This window comes from Protopterus annectens, chromosome 8.part0 (genome assembly GCF_019279795.1).
Source record: "Protopterus annectens isolate FY-2018-M chromosome 8.part0, PAN1.0, whole genome shotgun sequence".
Classification (NCBI taxonomy): Eukaryota; Metazoa; Chordata; order Ceratodontiformes; family Protopteridae; genus Protopterus; species Protopterus annectens.
This window is the reverse complement of record NC_056741.1, coordinates 1,916,924,198-1,916,936,549: the sequence shown is the minus strand read 5'-3', so window position 1 is coordinate 1,916,936,549 and position 12,352 is coordinate 1,916,924,198. Positions and strand designations below refer to the sequence as shown.

Sequence of the window (12,352 nt, the reverse complement as noted above, 5' to 3'; positions counted from 1 at the left end):
ACTCAGATAATAGAGCCCAAAATATGTTGGAGTTAAAACCTACACAGATTGATGTTTAGCTTTAAGCATCGGTTTTAGAGAGGCTACGCCATATAGCCCTGGGATGACATGGGGGCTGAATCGTAAAATCCAATGTAGTTCTGCTGTCTCAGTGCTAAGGATTATATTGCCACCTCTTACGTTCTCAAATAGAACTTCTAAAATTAAAAACTTAAAGTTATGGGATGGTCCCTTCTCAAGCTTATATTTGCGTAAAGCATTAGTGGGTCTATGTCTGTTCATTTCTGACAGGTGAATAAATATATGATCTTTGATTTTTTGATTATTTCCTGTATAGAGTGAATTACAATGGGAGCATGTTGCTAGGTACACCAAGTTTCTTGTATTACAGTTACCATAGGCTCTGATTTCAAAGTTTGTGGCCGTCATTGGATGTACTGTTTTCCTTGTGCCAATATATTTACAAAACATGCAGTTTCCACATTTGTAGGTTCTTTTTTTATGAGAATTAAATGATAACCATGATCCAGGTTGTTCCTTATAACATAATATATTTTATAGGTTTCTATGTCTCTTGTGTGAAAATAAATGTTGTGGAGTGATAAAGTTACTGAGTGCAGGAACATCTTTAAGTATATGCCATTGTTTTCGAATTAATGTTCTTAATGGCTAAGTTGTTTTTGTTATAGGTCAAAGTACATCTTGAGTTTTTGTTGGTATCCAAAATTGGTGCCATGTCCTATATGTTTATATTTCTATGTTCTTAGCTTGAAAATATAAGGGCAGCAACTGTATTTCTCTTCTTTTTTACTTCTTCACATATCTGCTGAACTTCTATTCTTTTGAAGGCTCTCTCTACTAAATCAATGCCTTCAGTTTTCATTTGCTCCAACATATTGTCTTGTGTATTCAGTCTTGCTACTCTTAGGAGTTGATTGCTGGCTGCGTTCTTAAAGGTGAAATGTGAGTGTGCATACTGTTTCTGTGTAATGTATTACATTTAACAGGTTTCTTATATAAACAGGTGTCTAAGAAGCCTTCATCATTTTTAGTAACATTGATGTCTAAAAAAAAAATCAATGCTAGAATAGGAGATGCATTTCTTAAATTTCAAGAATTCACATACATTGGATACGTAGTTACAAAACAGATCAAAGCTGATTTCATCTCCTTCCCAAATGATAAACCAATCATCCACAAATCATTTATAAAATACTGCAGTCTCGGCGATGGATATGCTATAAAGGTTGCAACAGTCACTAGATTATGAGCTTGAGGAATATGTGGGAGTTGTAGGTAACGATGATAGCCTGGACTTTGTTGAACTAGGAGAAGAGGTGGGGCAGGAGCCTCAGCAAAGATGAGACTGTTGCTACTTGTACACTGGAAACAATGCAGTTGGAAGAGAAAGATTGTATGGCTAATTTAGTGGACTTTATCATTATTTCCTCAATGTTCAAGGTTGACCAGGTATAGTGAAGAGAGGGTTGCATAATGTAAGCTGCATGTTTTTAATGTGCTTTCTTTAGACCACTTGTGCTTTACTGGCACGCTCTAACTTTTGTTTTGGGTAAATACTGCACTCCCCCACCCCCACCATTATCACTTTTTTTTTTGGCTTCCCTATGTCCTGCTGTCTTCTTACTCTGTTTTAATGAGCGACACTGCTTGACTGGGGCCTCACGTTGAGGAACATTGTACATTGCATGCAGTTCTGGGATGGGTGGGGGACCTGCTTCTGAGTCATGAGCCATTGTAACAGCTTAAGAAATGTTATGTTTAATTGGCCTACCTGTTTGGACATAATGCAGTGACATTAATTTAGTTAATTTGTGTCCGACTGCACAGGTGCCTTTGTTACAGACCACCATTGGCTGTGGTTCCAGCTTCGCTTGTACAATTCTGCCTAATCACATTGCCACGAAGGATGCTTTGTACATAAAAAAAAAAACTCACCTTGAGAGAAAAACTGGCTATTGCTTCTCAGTCTTCTCTCTCTGGTTTGCCCTTACTACAAGGTTGCTAATTGAACAAGCTTTGCTGGCATCATAAACTGGAACTGTATCTGTGCACCAGTGATTTGTCACATTTAAATGCAATCTAAAAAGGAATGACTTGGGAAGTGGCACTTTGGGCTACAGTACATAAAGCTGTAATCTTAGCCACAAGACTGTTTTTTTTTTTGGTATTTTTCCACAGTATTTTGTGTGCTGGATTTACCATTCTTTTTATCTTTGTAGGTATCTGAAGTTCTGTCAGAGACAAAGACTCGCTTGTCTATAGGTGGATGGTTTTATGGACCATCACTGGAAAGGCCACCACGTTATATTGAACGTGTTCTACCTCGACACCCACACAACCCACAAGATGTAAGTAAAGTAGGCTTCCATATGGACTGACTTACAAGACCCATACTTGAAGGCAGTCTTTAACACAGTTGTTTAATGGGATGATTTTTGTTGCGTTTCACATTGCTGTTAGTAAGTGTTGTTCACTCTGTTTGCAAAATCCCATCAGATTTGGCATTTGTTGCTTGGCTTTTAACTCTTAACATTATTTTCATGCACTTCCACATTACAAACATTATATATCTAAGTGATAACCAGTAGAACACAATCTGTCAGCTTTCAATTTCTGTGAGCATATTTTTGCTGTCTTTTTTATTAACTTAGCACTGTGCTGAGTCTTTTAGTGAAATTTGAAGAAACAAGACACTACTTTATCTACTAGCATTTTTGTTTGCACCATTGTAGAATAAGGCACTTTGGCAAAGTTAGTGTGCCGCACTAAAGTATGATGTAACTTGAGATTCTTGATACCGTGCCTAGTTTCCTCCCTGGAACTGTTATGGAAAATGTTTTTAAAATGTAAACACACGTCAGTAGTGGGTTTTGTAAGGCATATAAACTTTTTTCAAAATATTTTTTTTTTCTGTCTCATTTGTGAATACAACTCTAATGGCAGCAAATCCATTCTGTGTTCAGGAGCAGTCCCTGAAAATTGTTCTCATCTGTTGTACTGTAAAGTGGAAGGTTTTTTTGTATGGCAGAAGGAACATCTATATGTGTATGTAATTATTTTTGACATATGGACACAAGCGACATGGGAAGAAATGGTGGTGATAAGACAAAGGGAAGGATGACTGGCAAATCTGATTTTTTTTTTCATTTTATTATTGTTTTATTTTTGATTGCTGGTACTTGTTGTCACTCCATAGTTTGAATCCTAAGACATGCAAAGGACACCATTTGTTTTTCACTTCTGTGCCAGACTTCACAGTGCCACTTATAGTCCGTGGGCAATATGTGGGTGGAAACAGTGCATGCCCATAAGTGTTTGATTGTTTTCAGATGTTGCATGTTTAGTACAATATATTCTGAAACTTTTCTGTCTTTAGCAGCAGATAACTGAGGCATTATCACCTTGTACTAAGGCAGCCAGGTACTAAGAATGTTGTTTGCATGCAAGGCATCACATGCAGAGTTACACAGTTGAGCCTTACTTCATTGTGGTGTGCTATCTTATTGCAGTGCCCCTAGACATAGACTTGTTCTCCATATAGTGGATAACAGATTTTCTGTAAGCCATTTCAAAATAATAGTCAGCAGTCTTACAAGAAGAAGTTCTTCTACTGATCCTTGCAAGCAGCCTTCCATGCATCATGTCTCCTTCCCACCATTGTCTTTCCCTGTTGTCCAAATTTGTGTATTCCTGACTGTTTTAAGGCTTTCCCACCTGTCCATCAATGGCTTTCTTGAAATTCACTGACCATCTCCTTGTGTTTCTGGAATGCTGCACACAAGTGCAGCAAAGTTAGCCTCCATGGTGTTTATAGAGGTCATTTATTTCCTGACAGTGGCAGTTATAGTTTCTCCTCATAAGATGTTGATGTGATATATTGCATGCTCTAAAGTGCGGTCCTATCTGACCGAACCTTTGTGCATCATTTGTATCAACTCAGATGCATTGACATGAACCGGAAATCAGCAGAGGTAGTTAATAATTGCGTACTCTCCCGCATTATACCTCCACTCATTTAGACTGTTGCGTGGCATAGATGGATAAAGCACTGACTGTAGTATAGGTAGCCAAGGACTGACTAGTGACAAGGCAGTGAAGGAACCAACTGGGGGTGGGGGAGAGAGTGAGAGGATAGTGATGGCTTACCAGCCCCAGGGAGTGCATTACTGACACTCAGTTGTAGCTGCTTGGAGCAGCAGAGGTAATACAAGAGCTAGGGACACGCTGTTGGTCTGTCATGAAATGCATAACCCTATACCCAAATTTAGAATATGTATGGAAATACACTAATGTCACTGCCTAGCTCTGCAGTCCCTACCTCTGTAGTGCTTCTAAGTCACTAAGGAGTAAGATTAGCGAGTTTAGAATCCGTAAGACATGCAAGAATGGTTGCCCTTTCTAGCTGGCTGTCAGTCCCACTGTCAGCTGAATGACCATGGTGTTGAGGAATGAGTGAGCTTATTGGTTCGAGAGGGGGTGATGCTAATGCTCAGTAGAGAAACAAAAGCATATACAATGGACACATATACAATGTTCATGCAGGTACGCATGCACACACGTACGTTTACATGCACCTATTTGAATATGTATTATATAGATTCATAATTAAATACTGGGCAGTCAGTCTGCAGACGATTACAAGCCTAGCCAAAAAAAAAACTATTCATAAGTTCTGTCCAGCCTCAAGGAGACTAATACCAAATAGACTCGGAGAATTTGTGGCTACTCATCCAATTATCTAGGTTTACTCTGCTTGACATGTAGTAGGAGTTTGTTACAGAGATGGAGAATATGCTGGCATATGAATCTATCTTGCCAACTTGTTTTATTTATCCGTTGCTAAAGGTTTAGTTCCTTTAACTGGGCATTTGAGTTACCATTTGTCCGGTGAAGAATAGGAAGACAAAGAGGTTGTATCTTTCACGGCTCAAAAGCCTAGACACATCATTTGTGTAAATGTGTGATTGCCTAAATTGTAAGTGGTGGTTTAGTAAAGATGTTCCTTGTTTAGAAAAAAAGAAAGAAAAGGCAGGAATTGATTAATTTATGTAATGTTGCTTAGGTTACATGACATATAGCAATAATATATGTGAAGTAAAATGTTTATGTTAATTATAGTGTGATTACTTTTATATGAATTTAAATTTACCTGTGTCACAAGTGATAATTCAGTGAAGGTGTTGGGGGGGGGGCTAGACACAGATCTTCATGCCAGAGTGTATTAGAGACCATGACAGATAGAGATACAGCTCCCAGTCTGTCATCATAACTTAGATTTTTGAGGCCGCAATGATATTTTTAGTTATGAATCTCTGACTTCTCTCCAAGCTGAGTAATATGTTTAGACAAGTACATGACAAACTGTACATTATATTCAGTAATTCTGATGAGATGCATGTAAATTGGAATTAAGACTTCTTTGAAAATTAGATGAGCAGAATAGAAGTCTTTCTGAACTGTTGTGTAGACATGATGGCCAAATGATAAGGAATTATAAGCTATAGAGTCTGGATAACTTATGACAGTGTCTGACTGGAGAACTATGTCACCTATATGGTATGTGAAATGTTTTGTTAACCAAAATGAACTACACTACATTTTTCACATTTAATTTGAGATCATTGTCCTTACACTAATTATTAACATGGTCTAACCCACTACTGAAGCTGTGGAAGATCAAATAATGGCACCCAGTTTACAGTCGTTAGCAAGCACAGTCATGTGCCAGGAGTGTTGGGTCCCCTTCTATATGGCGTCTGTTCCTCAGATCTTCAGCCCAACACTGAGCCTTGTAGGACACCATGGTTACATTTTTGCTTTTAGAAGTGGCACCTGAAACTCTAACCACATAGGTTCTGTCTGAAATAGTTGGCTATCCCCCATATAACATAAGGAATTATTTTCGGCAACCATTTGAAGTGTTGGGACCTGCTACAGAGTCCCAAAATACAGAGACTAAATGGCCGAAACAACTTTCTTACATATACTAAGTCAGATATGCCAATTCTCTGAATATTCCCTTTTCACTAAGGTATGGCAATTTTAGAGTTGGCATATTTAAGTTTTGGGGGGAGGAGGTTGTAAGAGGGCCCTAGAGAAGAGTAATTTTCGAGATTCACTTTTCTCCTTTGTTTTTTGTCTTTTTTCCCCCCAACTTATCGACACTCTGCATTTCGAGTGCTGACATTTTAATAGAGAGCCATTGTTTTCAGATTTACAAGTCTGTCAGTAATATCTATATGGGGAATAGTGTCAAAGGCCTTGACCAGGTCCAGATATGTTGTATGTGCATCATAACCATTAACCACTGCCTGGGTTACTTTTTCAAGGAAGTTTAATGAGGTTAAAGAGGCAAGACCTTTCTTTAATGAAACCAAATTGCTGATGGGTTAATAGATTTTTAAGTTCCAGAGACTTCCCATGCTCTGAAACAAAATCTCCATCTACATCAAGCAGAGCTCATCATTAGCAATCTTCAAGAAGAACCTTGATGAGTGGATGGGTAATAGGAGATTCACCCCTGGGATCACGTCTGTGGCTCTCCTCGATAGAGGGGCAGGAATTTAACCTACACAGGTGGTGAAAGCCAAGACACTTTTGGCTAGGCTTACTTATGTCCTCGGGCTGATAGCCTAGTACTTACCTATGAACCTAAGTGTTCATATTGATGTGGTCTGAAATAATATGCTCCATAGTTTTATATATGAGGCTAGTGAGACTAATAAATCTGTCTTTACCAGAATCTGTGGTTGGTCCACCCTTGTGTAATGGCATTACAATGGCTGTTTTCCAAGCTTTAGGAATATGACCAGTGGATAGACTTTAGATCAAATATGTTAAGTAGGGAGTTAAGTAGGCCATATTTGACAGTGATAATCAGGCAACTTGGTTTATTGTCAGGGCCCATAGATGGGGTGTTCTTAGATTTTGAAAGGACTGAGGGAACTTCTTCCTAAGGGGGGTATGGCTGGGATTGTGGAATAGCTATAACCATGGATGTGGTAAAATTTGCACTAAATTTGCTAGGGTATTGGTTGCTTCCTTTGGGCAGTGTGTGCTATGTTGTTGTGAACTGGCTCCAGACATTGTTGAACATTAGTTCTTCACTTAATGTAATATTTCAGTAAAGATTTATAGTTAAATTTGGTTTTACTGGCTATTTCAAGTTTAGGCTTATACTTGAGCTTCCTAATGGCTTCCTTAAGCTCTTTACTAGTTTGCTTAAGTGTGCTCTTAAGTTAGGTTGAATGGCACCTCTTATAAGCATTGAGCAATTTTATAATTTATTTGTAAAGGTATTCCATCATAGGGTTTGTTTATAGATTTCTCATTATATTTGGTGCAGTGAGACTGCCTTATCAGTACAACTGTTTCATTGTGATCAGATGTTTTCCACATCAGGTCTGACCATTTGGTGAAGTAAACATTAACTTTAGGTGATTTAGTCACATAGACTAATGTTGATATGCCACACCAACCCCATGTAAAAATGAGAAAAGGGGAGTTGATGATGATTATGGTGATGACACTTTAGCGATTGGCTCCATCAGAAGAGGAATACAGTAGGATTTATTTAGGTCATAAACTAATTAACTAATGTTTAATTTTGAGAAGCCCTTAAACAGAGAGGTATTTACAGGGGCACTACCACCACATTTAAAGGAAAAGGTCACAAAGGACTGATTTAACAAGGTAGGATGATACATATGGAGATATGCAAAGACGTGGCCATATTTGTAATAACTAAAGCAAGGATAATGGTGATCCTAGTAGGCTGGTTAACTAATTTGTAAAAGAGGGTTAACTGTTATAATAATTAGGAAGAGTTGGGCCTCCCAACCATTAGCAGTGTAGGTCAGACAGTTTATTGATGGATAGTTGAAGTCCACCAGCAGAGAGGAGTTAGGTTTAATAGGAATTTCAGCTAGTGTGATAATATGGCTATCATGTTCAAAAGAGCATGTGAAGGGTATTCTTTAATTAGCTATGAAATGGTAATTGGTCTTACTATGAGTGGAAATGTGGTGTCTAGAGAAATCTGTCATGAAGTGATGATATCCTTGAAAAATACTGATACCCCTCCATATTTGCCAATGGCTCAGAAGATGTAGTATGCACTATACAGTACCTAGGAATAGGGGAGTGCTTTTACTGTTGCAAAACCATGTCTGCTTCTGTCTACATATATATGAATCCCCTCTAATTATGAATGTTTCCAAGTTACAGGAAAGCCTCAAGTTCATGTATTTTTTTAAAGACTTCTGGCATTGAGTAGAACTATATTAATGTTTTCCAAATTATAATTTACACGGTTGGGAATGTCTGTTAGATGGACTACGTATACAAAATCAGTATGTGTAGGGGCAGTAAAGGCTTTAGCTAGAATGAAAAGCCTTTGTAATAAAGGTGCAGACCATCTCTGGCAAAGCAGTAAGGCTCATCAGCCATGTTATCCTAAGATGACACATACCTGATCCTCCAGAATAACCACTTGCATAGTGAATTATCTTGTCCTTCAATTTTGGCATCATCCTGGGGGATGGCAAAGTACCACTCAAGACCATTCTGTTTACTCCCTCAGACATGTGCATATGGAGCTCAGAAATGTGTGTGTGTCTGTGAGATTGTAGAATATAATATATACGTATATTTATGTCTACATACATATATCTATATATCTATCTATATATATATATATATATATATATATATAGATATATATATATATTTGTATGTATATATATATATATATATATGTATATATATATATATATATATATGTATATATATATATATATATATATATATATATATATATATATATATACATATATATATATATATATACATATATATATATATATATATATATATATATATATATATATAGACATATATATATATATATATAGACATATATATAGACATGCACACACACACACACAAAATGCAGTTAACAAGACATCCTGCTGACTGCAAATTCTTCACTAGAAAATATATAACGGTTGACTCTAGCAGGTTACTGAAAAAGATGGTTTATTAGGTAGAGCCTTCATCCTTTCACTAGTAATACAATTCATCAGACTGCCTCCATTGTTTCTCATCATTCTGTGTTTTTATATTGTTCACACAGTAATCCCCTGGGCTGACCCTTCCAGAATGTTAGTTGTGACTGTGTCCACAACACAATTTCTGTGATTTTCACTCCAGTCATCATCTAAATGTATTTTCTAATGTTTTTTCTTTGTATCTTCAACCTGTTTAACTTGCTGATCAGCATCCTTTTACAGGATATATTCATCGGCTTTATCTAGCCTTATGACCTCAGCCAGTTGCCCTTTGCCCTTTTTCTCATAAAGCCGGCATAAGTAGGATTGATTGTGTCTTCTAACTATAAATCCATTCTGATTTGTTTCCTGGAGGTTGTTTTCCAGAAATTTTGTATTTCTTCCCCTAGTATGTTGTTGTTACTTTCTACTGCAATCGGGCATACAGCCTGTTTGTCTTATTGGCTCCCCTGAGGTTCACTATTTTAGCCATTCTTTGGTCTCGGGGCTGTCTCTCCTGTTATCGGTGATCTGTTAACAGCTGTGTTAGGGTTCAGCTAACACACTGTCTGGATCTTTTAGACTCTCATAATGGTATTCCCCTCGTCCTTGTGGTCTACTGGATCGTCTGTAAAGCTTATAGACCCCTTTCTTCCTCTCACATTCTCCCCATCTACCAGTGTTTATCTCCCTTCCCATGCTGGAACCCTTCCCCTCTTTCTCTCAAGACAAAAGCTAAGGAATCCTGTCATTTAGATTTCTTTTTTCTGGTTGTACTCATTTTCCTTTCATTTCTTCATTAACTTGCTTAGATGTGCCTATTCCTTTCTTCATTTCCATACAAACTGCAAAAAAACAAGTTTTGTCCTTTTGTTAATACCCTTTATACTTTCACTTCAGATTTTAGAAATATGTTAAGAAAGACACTACAGGAATTGATGAGTTAAATTCATTTTTTGTTCTCCCTCTTTCATTTGCTTCTTAACCCCTGTAGGTTCATTGTACATTCCCAACGTGTTTTCCATTAACAAGATACTAACTATAGGAGGAGGTATTTTCAGTATTCTTTTCTAAACTGGTACTTAGCAGTCTGTTGTCTGCTACCTGTCCTCCCACACTTGCATTCCTATTCACTTTTAGCTATTCACAACACCATGATGTAAATTTGTGCATCCATAGCTTGTCCCCTCTATTCTTGCTTCAGAAAAGGGGAAAGACCTCGAACTTCTATTTTTTTGTTAACATTGTCCCTTCCATTATGGTTGCACTGATTATAATTTTGAGAAAAGGTACATTTTTTTAGATTTGATACTACTACTACGTCCCATCCATTCAGGACATCTTTCTAGTTCCTTTTATCTGAACTGTAGCAGTCTGATATTTCTGTCCTTGGGTTATCTTCAGACCTGGATAGTGAGTACAAGAAGCAGCCTTACTAGTGTATGTTAGAGTTGCATCTTAAGATCTTTAATCAGACCCTCTGAGAATAGATCTTAGTATTTTGTTTAACTCTGCCACAGTCTTTTCATTTTACTCTTGGTGTTCCAGTTTTGGTGAGATGAGCACCCTTAAATCATTTCCTTTTCCTTCAATAATTCCATTCCTTCTGATTCTGTACATCATGGTGGTTGTGACACACATGAACAACTTTACATCTTTCTCTGTTTAACATAATCTTCAACCTTAGGTCAGCCAGGTTGTGCAGAGGGATAAAACCCTGACTACTGCCCAGGTGACTTGAGTTTGATTAGTGGCTCATGCACTCAGTGGAATTGGCAGGGAGGATGGGCATCCCTACTTAGGGAAAGAGGGGATGGAGCCAGACACAGGCTGTAGCAGTCATACAGAGAAAGGAAGAAGGCTTGCAACCTGGGGTAATGCTTGTGGCTGTAGCAGTAATCTCCCCGAGCAAGTGAATATGAATGCGCTATGTCTCCCACAGTGATGTGGATCAGACATCCCCCTGTCCAGGTGAGAGAGTTTGGTCATAAAACAGATTTCCTCATTTCTGGGCCACAGGCAAAGACACAAGCAGCCCACATGGCTGCCTGAATGATGGCCCTGTGGACAACTCTGAAAGATGACCTTGAGTTACAGAGACTGGAGAGGCTTGATGGTCGGCAAGCAGTTAGGCAAAAGCTCCAAAGAAAAAAAAAGTTAGTATCCACTTTTGTTTGTGTTGCAGTCTTTCAAATTTTCTTGTAGCCCTACTTCTGTCATAGGATCTTAGGAGGTTAGTAGGCTAATGGCCCTGGGGCCCTTACAAGCCTAGCCAAGAGTTTATCCCCAAAAAAGAAACCTCAGTCAGTACCTGTCGCCACTGTCAATAAGGGGCACAGGTGGAACCCCTTGGACACATTTGTGGTTTCCACCCATTCATCAAGGTTGCTCTTGAAGAGGGTCAGCGATGTACTCTGTTTGATGTGTATGGGAAGTCTATTCCAGAGACGGGGCAGCCTCTGGGAGACAAACCTGTCTCTCAAACAGGTTTTGTTAATGTCGCATGTTAGATTTAGGCCTTTCGGGTGGGTAATGCACAAGGAATTAGACTTATGGATATGGAGCATCTCTAGTAGGGCAGGGTCCGAGATTGCCTTGTAGGCGTGACACAAATCACCTCTAAGCAATCTGTACGATACCGAGTAGAGTGATAGTGATTTGAGCCTGTCCACATAGGAGAGGTGTTGGAGGCCATGGATTCTTTTTGTGAGGCATTTCTGAGGCCTTTCCAGCTGGTGCAGGTGTTCGGAGAGGTACATACCAAACGGGGGGTTGTACTCAATTATTGGCCTAACGAGGAGGAGTACAGAGAGGTAATAACCTTCTTTTTTCTGGATGCAATCCCTTTACTTATGAGATGAACCAAGTAAAAGGCTTTTCTGACCACTGCTGTTACATGATGGTCAAAAGTGAGATTGTCGTCAACCTTGTGTACCCAGGTTTATTACCACAGGTTGTGTGCTTAAAGGGTTGCCGTTGATATGGTAATCGGTAGGGGCCGTGTTTTTGCCGAATGGTATGATGATACATTTCTTTTATGTTTAACTTAAGGCTCTGACTTTGGAACCAATCATTTGTTGTTGTGAGACCCTCTTGTAGTATGTTAATATTATCTGGGGAGTCCATGATAGCACCCAACTTAGTTGTCTGCAAACTTGGTCAGCCACAGACCTTTTGTCCTTGCCTGGACCTCTGAGAAGTAGATGTCAAACAGTAGAGGTCCCAGGACAGATCCCTGGGGAACACCACTAGTGACAGGTCTGCTGTTGGAGACCGAGGCACGT

General features: G+C 38.6%; 1 protein-coding gene across 1 annotated transcript in view; it reads left to right on the top strand.

Annotated features, from left to right (window-relative positions):
• OGFOD1 (2-oxoglutarate and iron dependent oxygenase domain containing 1) overlaps positions 1 to 12,352 on the top strand; it is a 690,104-nt gene that overhangs the window by 240,237 nt on the left and 437,515 nt on the right. Inside the window, 1 exon segment of the mRNA XM_044081419.1 lies at positions 2,241 to 2,369. Coding sequence (XP_043937354.1) covers positions 2,241 to 2,369 — 129 coding nt within the window.